Here is a 17,345-nt window from a genome sequence, read left to right on the forward strand (position 1 = left end):
AATACAGGGTGTTCCATTTAAGAAAACTCAGAAAATACTCATTCCGAGTTTCGACCAACCCTGTATACTAAAATTAAAAATTTAGCTATACTAATGATTCTTGACAATAGTAGAGTATATTAAAAATTATTTGAACGTAAGTAGAGTGTTAGATGTCAAACTACTACAATTCTACAGGGTGTTAATTTTGCTACGAAATTAATAAAAAAACTTAATTATCTTTTAAAATACCCTGTATAATATTACAAAACCTTATAAAATTTTAAGAAGGAAGACATCGAAGAGAATCCAAAAATGTAAAAATATACAGGGCATCCCATTTAAAAAAACGAAGTTATAAGCAACTTCCGGTATAACCGGAAGTTGCAAAGAGATGAAAATATTTTCATTTAATAGATCATCCTTCAAAACCCCTTTATTCCAATTTTCATGATTTTGTTGGCTTTAGTTCTCGAGATATTTCTAATAGGCCCTTTATTTGCCTCACCCTGTACAAAGTCGTAGGTAAATCATTATTGATTCCTTAGTTACATTACAATAAAATTTATTTATTTCGGAAACCATACGATTGAGTCCACCATGCCCAATGGCTAAGTGTGCAATATGAATGATATCTAATAACTCTTTATTTGTAGCATAATATAATACTTTAGACTGGGTGTTTTCGTCAACTGGCATAATCAGTCGCTCTTTACCACTTATTGTAATTAGGTACATCATATTTACAAACCATTCTATAGTGCTTTGTTGTTTTTTTAGCAGCCGGTGTTCTCAAAATATTTTTCGCTTCTTTAATTTCACTTATTCGGCTATTGTATTCGTCACAGTATAAAAATGATTTCTTGTCATCAAGTTTTGACGTTTATATAATTATTAAAACGAATGCGAACATCGTTGATATCCATGATAACATTTTTATTAAATAAATTTACGAGTAATTTCAGCACGAAAACAATACACAATATACACACATGAAGTAAACAATAGTAAACCTACACATAACCTATCTTTTAGTCAAAATTTCAACATTGACCGATTAACAACGGGCATCGTCGACATTGGCCGGGCAATGATAGAAATGTTATCAAGAATTTAAAATTATCATCATTGTCCAGTTTCTATGGACAATAACGTTAATATCCGACTATTGTCGACATTGACCAATTCAACCGGCCATTATCGTTATTGGCCGGCCAATAACGTTAGTGGCCGGATTTACTTCATTGTCCGTAAATATACTATAAGAAATTTTGACTTCTGTCGGCACTCCCATGAGTGCTTTAAATTTTTTTTTGGTACGCGGGATCCAGGCTTGTAGGTGTGTATTACTGACTTTAGGTTTACGAGAAAGTTGCGGGAATATTAACTAATTATATCTTTGATTTTAGGTTTAGGTGAACGTTGCGGGCTTCAAATTTTTGCAGTATGTAAAAAAGGATTGATATGTATAAATAACAAATGCAGCTCTCCATCGAAAGAAAATATAATTATCCATAAAGTATAAATATAATAATATTTGCGTACTACAAGACTACATAAATATAATGTAATAGTATATACACGTGGTTTTATTTTTTTAGGAGCCCTAATATGGTTAGAGTTTTGTAGAGTCCTAATATAGAATTCCAGAGCTTCAAAATTATCGAGTATACGGTATACGTGAATTCATTGAAACTTGGCAATATTGCTCCCCTACATTCCATATGAGTAAACTAGTTGGTGCTATTATAGTATGCGGCTACTCTGCGCATGCGGTCTACCTATCTTTTTCTTTACGGGACATCTCCGCAACGGAGGTTGGCAATCATCACGGCTATTCTGATCTTAGATGCTGCTACTCTGAATAATTCGGTTGATGTGTATCCGTACCGTTCCCTCAAGTTACGCAACCATGAGATTCCTCTCCTTCCTACACTTCTGTTGCCCTGGATTTTTCAATGTATGTATAATTAATTAAAGTATGTTGTAGCTCTCATTCCGCGTAACATGCCCCAGTTATTGCAGCTTTCGTGACTTGATGGTTTCCAATATTTCCATTCTTTTGTTGATTCTTCTCATGACTCATTCTCACAGTTGAAATGCTTCCAACTTTTTAATAGTCGACGCGTCAAGTGTCCATGCTTCTATCTTGTAAAGTAGGGTCGAGAGAATATAACAACTTGCCAACTTAACTCTTAAGTCTAATTTCAGTTCCCTTGCAAAAAGTATCATTCCCATTTTATTGCCTACCTACCTACATAAATTTATTATATTGTGCAGTATACCGCATTGTACGGAAAATATGGATGGGTGGTCTAAGGGTTGTTATAATATTTAGAGTACCCAGATTTTAGAATTGATACTGAATTCAATATGTTGCTGTCGGAAACCATTATATTTGCTTTCTTTGAAAACGATAAAATTTAATTTTATAGTTTGTTTTGTGAGATCAGTTTTTATAATAGATAAGAGTTCTTGATTATTTTATTAACTCATTCTGAAGTATTGATAAAATTTGTTTTGAAGATCGATTAAATCAGGAAATAAAGTAGTAAATCCACTTACCGTGTTTCGTTTTATATTTCATATACACATTTAGTACGCTTATTTTTTAAAAGTTTATTTTGTTGTTCTTTTTCCGTGCACCACAAACCAACAATATCTAATAATTTTTGAATCCATCTCTGTAATATGTACATAAATACACCGACTGAACTAGAGGGATTTTGCCAATAAATGCGCGTTTAGGCATTTAATTTTGGGCTGTAGCGGGTACGTTCCATTGCCGACCAACTGAATCTAAGGCTATGGCCAAACAAGAGACAACTACAGCGCTGTAAGAGCAGTAAAATGAAGCTTGAAAAACAGGTCCTACAGTGAGTATAGTGAGATCGCTGCATTGATATTTACAGCGCTGTCTGGCCATCCACTATTAGGCTATTGATTATATTCAAAATAATATAGCTAAAAGGAACTACAACGTTAACGGGGTTTTATTATTTCATATGGTCAATGGACATCTACACATGAAATAACCGCTGAGTGCTACCATTTAAATGGGTGCGTTTTTGAGAAATGGGTGAATTAGTCCCTGGGCACAGGTTACATTAGGGTGAGTTCTATGCACTTTTGGTACAAACATATCTACATAAAAATTGTTCCTGGTTAAATTTCCTATCCAAATATCACTTTTTAAACTCAATGATACTTTTTTTTACAAAAATATATTCAAAAGAAAAAGCACAAAGAAACCCAAAAGAAATAAATTTTGTTTTTTGCCCCATAACTTTTGTCCACGAGGATATAGGTATTGACATTGGTTTACAGAAAAAAAAACCTACATATTTCTTCTTTAAAATGTTGTTTAATAGAGGTAATTAGCATTTACAGTTTTCGAAATATGATTTTTCCAAGTTCGCCATTCACAGCAATTTTGGGCAATTTTCCTTGTTATTTTGAAAATATTGTTCTGTAACTTTTTTCTACGTAACTTTAGGTATATACAATGGTAAACGTAATAGGAATAGAAATCAATTACCTTTAAAATGGTCTACTGTATAACGTTGTACGACATTTTTTAAAGAGATTATAGTTTTTTAAGGTTTTATACTTTTAACGATTTTTTATAATATAAAAATAAAATAATATTATTATATAATATATTATATAATATATTATATATTATATAATACTTAATATTAAAAAATTATTTTTTTTTACATTTTTTACGATTATTTTTTAAATTCTCATTATAACTTTTTTTTCTTGTACATGAATACACTAAATATTGCTCAATAAATAGGGCTTACTGACTGTTCTTTAAAATGGTGTATCATCTATATTTAAATACATAATGGAAACCTAGTGACTCTTTGATATTTTTTTACCTGTATTATTTAATTTTATTTCTTTTACAAAAATTACATAAACATTAGTCTTATAAAACATCATTTAGTTAAAATTATTTAAACGTTGACATTTAAAAAATTTTCAAAACCAAAGTCCATCTCTTCGTTAGCAAGCTTCAATATCTTCCTCTGACACCTCAGTTATCTTAGAGTTCCCACAATTAATACCCATGCACATTTGCACATGCACCCTTTGCAGAATATTGAACAACTAATTCCTATCTTCCTACAACCGCAGTTTTTTGTACATCCTTTGGTACATTTACATGCTATTTTTTCAAGCAAAATTTGTGGTGCAGGAGCTTTGACAGTAAATATTGGAATTAATCCATATTTTGAAGTTTGCCCGGCCGAGTCAAGTGGATCCAAAGTATTACCTAAAAAAATAAGATTCAATCACAACACACAATCACATAAAAAAGTTATAATGAGGAATTTAAAAAATAATCCTAAAATCAAAAATCGTTGCAAGTACTTATTACATTTTGAAAAAGCATATCTTATTCAAAAATAGTCCTAGAATTGTTTGTAATACACCATTTTAAAGTAAATAGAATAAGCTTTCTTTTTTATTATATAATATATACCTAAATGTAGAAAAAAAGGTTATAATGGAAAATTTAAAAAATAATCGTAAAAAATATAAAAACTCGTTAAAAGTATAAAGTCTTGAAAAAGATAACCTCTTTAAAAGAATTCGGACAACATTATGCAGTAGAATATTTTAAAGGTAATTAATTCCTATTCCTCTTACATGTACCATTGCATATGCCTACAGTTCCGTAGAAAAAAGTTACAGAATAATATTTGCGAAATCATATTTTGAAAAATCATATTTCGAAAACTGTATATCCTAATGACCTCTACCAAACATCATTTTAAAGAGAAAATATGTAGGTTTTTTTTCTGTTAAGCAATGTCTATACCTATATGCCCGTGGACAAAAGTTATGGGACAAAAAACAAAATTTCTTTCTTTTGGGTTTCTTTGTGCTTTTTCTTTTGAATATATTTTTGTAAAAAAAAGTATCTTTGATTTTAAAAAGTTATATTTAGATAGTAAATTTAACCAGGAACAAATTTTGTGTAGACTTGTTTGTACCAAAAGTGCATAGAACTCACTCTAATGTAACCTGTGCCCAGGGACTAATTCACCCATTTCTCAAAAACGCACCCCTTTAAATGGTAGCACTCCGCGGTTTTTTCATATATAGAGATTCATTGACCATATGAAATAATAAAACCCCGTTAACGTTGTAGTTCCTTTCAATAGTACATAATCAATAGCCTATATACTCAATGTAGGACCTATTTTTCGAGCTTCATTTTACTGCTCTTACAGCGCTGTAATTGTCGCTTGTCTGGCCATAGCCTAATGAGCGCAGACCTGAAGTCTCGGCCATTTTCTGATTTTCTTATAATTTAATAATTGAATTATAGGGGTTTCTTCTTGCCTTTTGTATCCTTACGTCGTTGACTAAATTTTTGGTTCATACTTATTCTGGGCAGATTTCTTAACCTGAGGGCAAAAGGGTCCACACCACACTTACTAACTTATCCCCCGAAGTTGTTGGTCAGTGAGTGAGGGATTGCTTATACCGGCAATCTCTCAGCGAATGTCTCGCTCTGCTGGTAAAACATATTGGCGAGTGGAGGAAAACTTTAGGGCCACGAGTCTACTAAAGTTTTTCTATGAGTATATATTATTAATGGCGTCGAAAATATAGGACATAACATGTTTCCTTAGTTTAGCTTATGTTAGTTTTGAATACGATATAGAGAAAAGTAAAACAACTAGCCACAAATAGTTTATTTTTTAAAATATATCAAAATAATAGATCGCCACATTAAAATTACTAAAAAAGAAAACAATAACAATTTTTTTTCGCTTAGTGTACTTTAGAAATTATCGTATATTGAAATTTTACGGAAGAATAGGACTACAAAATGGACAACAGTAACAATCAAGTTTAACTTCAATCTCCCATTTGCGACATTTTATTTGAGGACATTTCACCGATTTGCAGTTTGGCTCAGTTGCTGGTAAACACTGAGGACAACACTGACAAGGAACCGATGTAGGAAGCTGACCACGAGGACAAATTGGCTTTGAACATTGAACAGCTGCACAGTCAACCTGACAATCTGTTGGAACGCATTCTCGACAACATTTGCAGGGTAGTTTCTTCAAGACCTCATCTCTTGGACATGTGGTAGGTTCGGTACAAATAGCAACTTTGCACTGTTCTTCGGTGTAGCAAGGTTTTGGATTAAATTCGGTACAGTTTCTTTTTGCTGATAAAACATATGAAACGCAAGCAAGAAATAGCATAACGTACTTCATTGTCTTGTGTATAGTTAACTGACGCGTAAAACAAGTCACCAAAACATTTATTTGTGTACTGTGTGCATAGTATTCAGTAATTTCCAGAATTAATTATACATTTACCAGAAATATGTGAAATTATTATCACGTTTATGAATATGGTAATTACAATGAGCTGACGTGCCTAATTATTATAATACACTGCTCAAACTATTTGTAAAATATTTTAAACTGACTGGTAACATTTTTTGTTCTAAATTTTTAAAACAGTCATCATAATTCAGCGTCAAAAGCCCACTACTGAACATCGGCCTCTTACTCCTCTTTCCAACTTTTTACATCCAGTTTTTATTTAGCCTTCTTACATCGTCAGTCTATCTTGTAGGTGGTCGACCGTCCTTGGTCTTCCAAGGGTCTTTTTGTCTTCACTTGGTCTCTATTCCAATAACCTTTCTGTCCATCGCACATCTGTCATTCTAGCTATGTGACCTGCCCATCCCCATTTTAGTCTGGCTATCCTTTCGATGACGTCAGTCACCTTGGTTTTTCTCCTGATCTCTTCTTTTTTTATTTTGTCTCTTGCAGAGTTATTGGACCTCAGTTTGGTAGCTGAGGTTTTTGTTAAGGTAAGTGTTTCTGCTCCGTATGTCAAGACTGTGAGGATACACTGATCAAATGTGTACCCTTCTCTTTTACGCCAGTCAATGGGAGCAAGAATAGGATATTACCTCCGAATTCTATCCTACTGCATGGATTTTAATGAAATTTTGGGCCTAGCCTCTACTTATCTCCTAATTCAAAGTCTACCCTATGCCGATGTGTGCTTTTATCTTGGGGGTGGTTCCCACCCCTTCTTAGGGCTGGAAAGATTTTTGGTTAAGATTACCACGGAATTCGCTAGAGAACCTAATTCTACGTAAAAACTGTTCTATAACTTTTTTTTTGAAAACAATACTTTTTGAGATATTCGTGGTTGAAAATTGGCCATTTTCATTGACACACCTTTTCGAACGGTTTTTTGCGAATACCTTAAAAACCATGCATCTATCCAAAAAAACCTATATTAAACATTTTTGTAGGTTATAAAGAAATAAAGAGACACTTTTCTTCATAAATCTTCTAGTTATAACACAAAAAGAGATATGGTAGGTGAAAATACTTTGTTTGTTGGTACATTCTCAAATTGGTGTATTCAACTTAAATAACAGAGAAACGGTCGATTTTAGGTGTATAATGCTACTAATACCTTTTGTAGTTCTTGAAAAGACCTTTAGAATGAGCTATATTAAAGTACCGTTATATTAAAACTAAGCGAGATATGCTGCAAACAAAATTGATAACTAATGTATTTTAACAAAAAATGAGAAATAATTTTAACTCCCATTTACCAAAATGTAAATGCATGGTTTTCCTACTACAATACCTTTTATTATAGTGTTATTTCTATGTTCAAAAAGTTGGACGGGTTTAAAATGAATGGTTTTTGAAAAAAAAGATCAAATTTTAGAGCGCATTTTTAAATTTTCTTAAAAATCTTCTTTTTCTCCATGTAACTTGAAAATTATAAGAGATACAGTAATGAAGATTAAAAATGAAATTTTTATTTGAAAAAGCCCTACATTTTTGTGTGATATCTTTTTTCGCATCTCTTATCTTTTTCGAGTTACATGGAGGAAAAGGAAGATTTTTAAGAAAATTTAAAAATGCGCATTATAATTTGATCTCATTTTTTACAAAAACCATTCATTTTAATCCAGCCCAACTTTTTGAACATAGAAACAACACTATAGTAAAAAGTATTGTAGAAGGAAAACGATGTATTTAAATTCTGATGGATGAGGAGTTAAATAAACTAAAAATTTCTTCTTAAAATACATTAGTCATTAATTTTTGGAAGAATATCTCGTTTAGTTTGCATGGCCAATTTTCAACCACGAATAACTCAAAATGTATTGAGTTTTTAAAAAATAATTATAGAACAGTTTTTGCTTAAAATTAGGTTCTCTAGCCTCTTCCGTGGCTACTTTATCCAAAACATTTTTCACCCCCGAGAAGGGGTGGGAACCACCCCCAAAATAAAAGCGCACATCGGCATAGGGTAGACTTTGTTTTTTCAGCTATTACCTACTTACTGTGAAAATATCAAGTAAATCGATATAGTAGGATGGAATTCGGAGCCAATTACTCTCATTGACTGCCCTATTTAGGCATGTGCCACTTTTAAAAGTTTATCTTAGTTTTCCATATGCTGCCCACCCAGGACCAATTCTTTTCTTCAGTTCGTGAGTGTGATTTTACCTGTCAATGATAATTTCATGTTCTGGGTGTATATATCTATCTTCGAGTTCTATTTCTTTCCCATCAATAATAACAATATTCTGGTTTAGGTACCAAATTTGGGTACTTTGTTGTGTACGTAACAAAGAAAGTGTGTATGTAAAAATAGAACAAATTACCTAACTTCGCCTGCGGTAGTGCTGTATGGATTCAATAGCTGTCACTGCCGGTCCCAAGCTTTTTACCCTATGGAAAAAACACTTTTTCTAATAAATCCGACTCAAAGCTTCGGAAGGAATCGGTCGACTAACCAGTCACTATTTAATAAATAGCCAGGTTATTTACCCTGATTTTTCACGCTATTAACACTGATTCCCCGACGAACTCTATGTCGTAGTGAAATTCTGAGCACACTAGAAGAACGCGCGGATAATTTTACGTAAGATGTAAGCTACAATTTGATTCTGGGACTCAAATTGACACCCAATATATCCGACTAACTAGCAACTATGAGTAGCAATGGTATTTACCCTGATTTCTCACGCTATTAACCCTGATTCCTCACGAACCGTATGCCGTAGTGGAATTCTGAGTACCTACACCAGAACAACAAGCGGATAATTTTATGTAAGAAGTGGGCTACAGTTTGATTCTGGGACTCAAATTGATACCCAGTGTATCCGACTAGCGAGGTAAAACAGAGAGGAGAAAGCCTTAAAACGCTGAAATAGGTCATTTATTCTATCAGGTCGGTAGTGAAACTTAAACAACGGAAGGCGTTGGCTTATTTGTACATAGAAAGCATGAAAGCAACAGCGTATCAGTAAAAAGTTTCTCTACTAGAGTAGCTTCTTTAACCTTAAAACTAAATGAACGGTATGCCTTAAAAATCATACAGGTATATGCTCCAACAAGTGGCCATGCGGACTACGAAGTAGAGGAATTCTACAAAGATCTTGTTTTAGCTTTAAATGATACAACAACACACTATACCATAATATGCGGTGACTTTAACGCTAAAACGGGGAGAAAGGCAGACGATACAGAAACATCAATGGGAAAATTTGGTTTGGAAGATAGAAATGAACGCGGTGAAATTTTACTTAGTTTCCTTCTGCAGAAAAATCTTTTCCAAATGAACAGCTTCTTCTACAAAAAAGAATATAGTAGATGGACGTGGCAGAGCCCAAATGGAAAAACTAGGAACGAGATCGATTTTGTAATCACCGACAAGAAGCAAATATTTAAAGACGTTACAGTTCTAAACCAGTTTTCAACAGGTAGCGACCACAGAATGGTAAAAGCCTCGTTAGAAGTAGACCTTGGGAAAGAGAGATACAGCATGATCAAAAAGAAGTCCACAACAACCTGGACCGAACCTAAAAATATAAATGCATTTGAAGAACATATCCACAGTATTCTCGAAAGCGATAGGACTACAGACCTAAATGTTAACAACCTTAATGACGTTATAATAGAAGCTATAGAAGAGAGCCAAAAGATACACTGCCAAAAGACATCACATAACAAAATAATAAGCCCCCAAACACAAGCATTAATGGAAGTGCGGAGAAAAATGTAAAGTAATAGAAGTAAAGAACACCATGAACTTAGAGAGATAAGTAAAATAATACAAAAATCTATTAGGACAGACAACCGAAAATATAAAAACGAACAAATTCAACAAACAATTGAAGATAACAAGAGCCTCAAAGTTCTAAGAAGACAATTAACAAAGGACAAAAAAGAAATTACGAAATTAAAGGATAGAGATGGAAATATCATCATCAACAGAGATGAATTATTAAGGGTAGTAGAAGACTTCTATACAGAACTATACAACAGTCAACAAAACCATGATGAGCCACTAGAAAATTCAGGAAAAAGGTTAGTCAACCGAGGATCGGAATTGATGCCTGATAATATCAACAGACGAAATCTGGAACGTATTGAGAAAAATGAAAATAAATAAAGCTCCGGGAGAAGACAATATCGTTATAGAAGCCGTAAAGATTGGAGGAGACAGACTTTTAAACAATATAAAGGAATTGTTCAACTTATGTTTGCACCAAAGTGAAACACCGACAAGATGGCACAGTGCACTTACCATCTTATTACACAAAAAGGGCGATAAAACAGACCTCTGTAATTACCGGCCCATAAGCCTATTAGACCACCTCTACAAGTTATTCACAAGAATAATAACAAATAGACGGGTAACAAAATTTGATTTTTACCAACCTAGAGAACAGGCGGGTTTTAGGAAAAGCTTTGGCACTAACGACCACCTACACTGCATAAAAGAAATAATAGAAAAATAATCTATCGAATACAACCGACCATTGGTCCTGGCTTTCGTAGACTTTCGCAAAGCATTTGATACTATAGAAATTAACAGCGTAATAAGAGCATTGGAGAAAAGTCGTATAGATTATCGGTACTACAAACTAATAGCGAACATATACAATAATGCAACCATGACCGTCCGACTACACAAAGATACCAAATCTATAAAAATCAAACGAGTAATTAGAGAGGGAGACACGTTATCTCCCAAACTCTTTACGGCAGTACTTGAACATGCTTTCAAACAATTGGAGTGGGACGCCAAAGGAATAAATGTCGACAGTGAAAGGCCCTTCCACCTACGATTCGCAGACGACATAGTTCTTATAACAGACAACTTAAAAGATATTAGAACTATGCTCACTCAGTTAGATGCCGCCTGTAAAAAAGTTAGTTTAAACATAAATTTTGGAAAGACACAATACATGACAAACCTGGTACCAAACGAAAATCCAAAAGTCGACGTCAACGAAATAGCATTGGTCCATAAATATAAATACTTGGGCATGGAATCCAAATTGACAGGGACAATAAAACTGACGAATTACAGAGAAGGATCACCTTAGCATGGGCTGCATATGGAGCTCTATCAGACATCTTCAAGAGCAACTTGCCAAATTATTTGAAAAGGAAGACGTTTAACCAATGTGTGCTTCCTGTCATGACTTACGGCGCCGAAACATTATCGTTAATCCAGGCCACAGCAACGAAACTTAGAGTGGCCCAAAGAAAAATGGAACGGTCACTACTTGGACTGACTCCCAGACGCATGGTCAGAAACGAAGAAATCAGAAGGACAGGCGTCACAGATGTCATAGAGCGAGTAGCATGGCTGAATGGGAATTGGGCGAACCTTGTAGCCAGAATGAAGGGCGGGAGGTGGACCCAAAAAATTACAGTGTGGAGACCAAGAGAAGATAGAAGAAGTAGAAGTAGACCACCTACACGATGGACAGACGACGTCAAAATGATTGCTGGGAATTGGTTGCAGACAGCCCAAGATCGACAAAACTGGAAGAAATTAGGGGAGGCTTATGTTCAACTTTGGATGCAGAAGGCTGGATGATGATGATGATGATGATGTATCCGACTAACTAGATACTATAAATAGCCACGTTATTCCTGAACTGTATACGACGTAGTGAAATTCTGAGCACACAAGAAGAGCGAGCGGATATTTTTATGTAAGAAGTGGGCTACCATTTGATTCTGGGAATCAAATTGACACCCAATATATCCGACTAATTAGCCATTATAAATAGCAAGGTTATTTACCCTTATTTCTCACGCTCTTAACCCTGATTCCTCACGAACCGTATGTCGTAGTGGAGTTCTGAGCACACCAGAAAAACAAATGGATAATTTTGTGTAAGAAGTGGGCTACAGTTTGATTCTGGGACTCAAATTAACACCCATAGTTATATTTTGAAATTATTTACGTAAGTTAGACTTCGTGAATTATAAGATTAATTTATTCATTAGATATATTGCAGTATAGCTTTGAAGATGGCTTTAAAAGCCGAAAGCTAGGAATTAAATTTTTCGCACTCAACTTCAAAAATTCTTTTCTTTTCCCTGTCACTCAGTTACTATTGTGTGCTATTGTGATTCTACAGTGACATTATCATTCATTGTTTCTAATGACCTTCATAAAAGCAGTGTATTAAAATCAACTAGTGAGCCGACAAGAAATGTTATGTTAAGGTAGGTCTTGAATATAATTTATAGAATAGCTATTTCCTTGAGTTTAATAAACAATAATTGTTGTTGGTGTTATTTAATATCTTTATTATGTAGTACGTTATTTTTGGTATCTTTATTATAACATAAAAAAGCACAGTCGTAAAGGTAGGTGTTTTATTATAAACCTATTATATAGTTAAAAATAATCTAGAAATTGAAGTTCAATACAACAGTTTATGTCGAATCACTTTGCACAATTTGGTATTTTTCAACTTCTTTCCCTTTTCCAACCCCTCAAAACTTTTAAAAGCTATTCTGACATTTCAAAAGTTTTTTCTTCGATATGTAGGTATGTAGTTGATGGCATCAGCACCCAACAATAAAGCCAGAAAAATCGGTCACCAATTCACGGTTAAAACTCTACCTAAGTGGTGGACAAATTCACATACTTAGGCTCCCTGATCACCAAAGAGAACGTCATGAAGGAAGAAATCAAGCAAAGGTCGATCCTAGCAAACAAATACTATTTTTAACTGAATAGACATACGAGAAGCAGAAACTTAAGCCAAAAAAAAACATATATAAAACCCTTACACAACCAGAGATATAGACCACCTCCACGGTAAATGAAAACCTTCTGCGTATATTTGAACGAAGGATCCTGAGAGGAATATTCCGTGGCATCTCTGAAAATGGTGTTTGGATGAGAAACTACGACTGCGAGATATACCACAAATATAAACATATATTTGGTGGTAAAGACGTAGTATATCTTATAAAATTAGGAAAACTAAGATGGGCAGGACATCTAGCAAGATCACAGCAGAACAACCCTCCTAGAAGAATCCTTATGTCACAACCTATGGGAAGTAGAAATAGGGGTAGGCCAAACCTCAGATGAAAGAATGGTGTAGATGAGGATGGTAGAAAAATAGGCGCAGAAAACTGGCAACAGTTGGCAATGATGGACAGAAGGTTAAGGCTCTTTTAATAGGGCTGTAGCACCATTGATGATGATGATAATATAACAACCTGTTCATCAAAATTGCTTCAAACGATTTGTAGTTTTTATACACTTCACAGTTGATTATTATAGAGTGTAGAAAAGTTCCATATTTATGTGGTTACAAATAATTCGTTAAAAAATAAGCATTCGATTAATCAACCCGATTTTATTTCTGCATGTGCCATCTCCGCTACAAAGGTTTACTATCATAATGATCAAAAGTGGGGAGAAGCTGGCATCAAATAACAGAAAACAAAGAAACCTCATCGAGAGGCGTCTGTTCACTGGTGTATGCCAGGGGTCACCAATTAGTTTCCCTGAGGGTCCGTTTCGAAAACCTATGATACTTCCGGGGTCCGGATTTATGCTGCCTGGGTCTGGCTGTTCTGATTCGGTTTCTTTGTGGATTCTTGTTAAAAAATATCCTCTATAAAAAATCAGAAGGGTGCCGGGCGAAATTTTTGGGCAGAAATTGTTTAATATTTTTTTAACAAATTCAAAACATCACTTTTTTGCCATCGAAAATATGTTTTTAGCATTTTTGGGTCATATTAAATAAAAAAGATCTGTCATTTCATTAAAACTTAAGAGTTTTCAAGCATCGCAAATGCATATTTTCGCATTTTTCAGATTTTAAATCGCTTAAAACTCGAAAACTATCTCTTTTCAGAAATATGACAAGAGACCTTTATTGTTTATAATTACCCAAGAAACCTAAAAATAATTTTTCCAGCCAAAAGTAATTTTGAATTAGCTTAAAAAATTGTTTCACCAGGCACCCTTCTGATGTGTTTAACCCATTAACCGCCAAGCAAAGAAATACTGCAATAATATGTAATATATTTGATTAACTAGAGTAAAATAAACTTAAACATTCGTAAAAAAATTATTTTACACTTTGATAATGGCAGGTGTCACAACAACAAAATGGTTCGTTTTCGAACCTTTGGCGGAAATGAGATATAAAAATTGAAATACACAATTTTATTTTTTGTGAAAAGTCTCAAAACATTTAGAGTGTAAATGGACCTGGAAGTTTTGATAAACAAAAATAGTATGGTTAGAACATTGCCTACACCTTCTTCAGCTTCTTTCTCAAAAACGAAGTCGAACGGCCCTCTATCTTTTTTAGAAATTATTTTAGATATTTCCAGTTTACACTTTCCAATCCTGTATCTTGCACTGTGCCAGTTGCATAAATTCGACAAATCGACTTATTGTCTACAACACTACACAGCCTCCCTTATGTAGCCCCCTCCCCCACCTTAGATTATAACAAAACTGAATACCAGACTACCCGTTTTTCTAAAGGTACGTATCCACTACGTTCGTAATATTGGACCACCGAGGCACTGCCGCACGGTCGTTGGCGCACTGTTGCACGGTCCGGGAGCGCCAACCATCCAATATATTCACGAACCTCTTGCACTCCGCGCTCCCTGCAACTGCTCCAATCGATACGGTATGCGCTCCTCTACATATAAACCGACACCAATTGGAACGCCGAGGCGGAGCGCGCACTGTTGCACGGTCCGGGAGCGCCAACCATCCACTATGTTCACAAACTTCTTGCGCTCCGCGCTCCCTGCAACTGCTCCCATCTACATGCATGCGCTCCTCTACATATAAACCGCCACCTATTGGACCGTTGAGGAGGAGCGCACACTGTTGCATGGTCCGAGAGCGCCAACCATCCACTATGTTCACGAACTTCTTGCGCTCCGCGCTCCCTGCAACTGCTCCAATCGATACGGTATGTGCTCCCTTACATATAAATTGTCCACAGATTGGAGCGCCGAGGCAGAGTGCGCACAATTGTACAGTCCGGGAGCGCCAAACGTGTCCACTATGTGGAGCAGTTGCAGGAGCTCCGAGCGCAAGCGCAGTGGATACGTGTTTTTACACATAATAAAGAAATATCCCAACAAATTACTGCCTGTGCATCACCTTGAACTTATTCCTGATCAGGCAGGATTATATGTCGACTTCCGCCAATGGTTCGTTATCGAACCATTATTTTCAAACACGAGATTTGATGACTCAGAAATTATTTTTTTGTATTTTTATAACAATTGGTGTACAAATAGGTTAAAAAAATAATGTTTTAATTTATTTGACCATAAAAGTGTTATGCCAATAAAATTACTAAAGTAAAAATAAAGTTGTGTCGAAGGATTGAAAATGTCGGACATTTAGAAAATATTTTTGTGATGAAAGCACGAGTTTGGAAATTAAACAAAATTAAATTTAGTTACAATTATATCTTGTGGTTACTTAAAAAATACAAAGATTTAAAAAAAATTAACGAATTGTCAAAAAAAATTCTACAAAAAAATGGTGCGTTTTCGCACCTTTGGCGCTAAATGGGTTAAAGGGGACATTTTTGAACAGGAATCCGCAAAGAAATCGAGTCAGAAACATTTTTCATACGAAAGTGGCCTCACACATGGACTAATATAGAAAGGAAAACTAATAATATCTGATTGTTTTTGGTTACTGTATACTTTTCTGTAAGTTTTCCTGGTACAATAAATTAAATATAAATTCATCGTGTATTGTTTTGATGTTATTATCAATATATTTTCAAAACAGCAGTAATGTAAATTTTTACTGAGAATATTTTCAAAATTAGGAATTTATATTTTGAATGCTAATGAAGTTTTTAGACATCTTCAATTTTGTAGAAAGGAAACTGAGGAATTTAAAATAAATAATCATAGTACAAAATGTGATCGGCCGTGGAGTAAAGGCATAATCGCTGGCCTCATACGCCAGTGCACGTGGGTTCGAGCCCTGCCCAAGACAAACCTATTCATTTTCAATAATCACACGAGCCGTCTCACCGTGCCTCGAAGAGCACGTTAAGCCGTCGGTCCCCCTGGGCTAGTGTTTATCGGCACTAGTTACTTCAAACAGGGTTAAAGGTGTAAATGGCGCCGGAACTGTCCAAAAGGATCTCCCCGGCAAAAATGCCATACGATATTATTATAGTACAAAATGCTAATGAACATGTGATCTTTTCTGCATTATTTTCAATGCAAGGTGTTTGTTGCAAACTTATTAAATCTGAAAATTATTTTATTTAAATGCACATCTGAAAAGTACTCCTACTTAACATATCGTAGAGAGGAAATGAATAAAAAAATGTACATAACAATTTTATATTATAGTTTACTTAATTTCAAAATTAATGATTAGTAAGTGTAACAATAAGGGAACTCTTTACAAAATTAAATTACCAGAGAGAAAAATGACATTTTTTTATGTACAACCTGTCTTTGGAGTGAGTTTAGTGCAACTGAGTCTCATTAGGGAGTTGAGATATTCATATGTTAAGTGAGATCTCTATCGATTTTTAATAAAGTTCATTCTTGATAAAGCGGCTTCGCACATATAAGTTGAGCCAAACGTAGTACACAATTTCAAACATTTTCAAAATTGCCAAACATTAGGTATATTCCGAATTAATTGACGGTCCGCACAAAACTAGCTCACGGTCAGGATGCGGACCGCGGTCCGCTAATTGGTGACCCCTGGTGTATGCAAATAGGCTGAAGCGGAAGAAGGACCAGATTGTAGAATTATTAAAATCATTCAAGTACCTACCTACTACTTTGAATGTACTGAATACATTCAAAATTGTTGTACTTTCGGAAGAAACATATTTTCATTTCTAATCTAGTCATTTCAGGTAATAATTAGCATCATAATAATAATATATTGTATGTACAATAATTAATAACATTTCAAATTAAATTTTTTTTATCCAGTATGTGTTTCAAAAATTATGTATCTTATTTAAATGGAAGGAAGGATAAATA

At 34.5% G+C, this 17,345-nt stretch overlaps 1 protein-coding gene across 1 annotated transcript; it reads right to left on the reverse strand.

Annotated features, from left to right (window-relative positions):
• Positions 1 to 5,810: 5,810 nt before the first annotated feature.
• LOC126891607 (uncharacterized protein DDB_G0274171-like) lies at positions 5,811 to 6,230 on the reverse strand. Its single transcript, XM_050660790.1, has one exon. It carries the CDS (start codon positions 6,228 to 6,230, stop codon positions 5,811 to 5,813), a length of 420 nt encoding a protein of 139 aa, XP_050516747.1.
• Between the last annotated feature and the right edge of the window lie 11,115 nt (positions 6,231 to 17,345).

This window comes from Diabrotica virgifera, chromosome 1 (assembly GCF_917563875.1).
Source record: "Diabrotica virgifera virgifera chromosome 1, PGI_DIABVI_V3a".
Taxonomy (NCBI): Eukaryota; Metazoa; Arthropoda; class Insecta; order Coleoptera; family Chrysomelidae; genus Diabrotica; species Diabrotica virgifera.

What these genes read in the sequence shown, in the direction of transcription:
- LOC126891607 (XM_050660790.1), bottom strand. Translation starts at nt 6,230, where the DNA reads ATGAAGTACGTTATGCTATTTCTTGCTTGCGTTTCATATGTTTTATCA.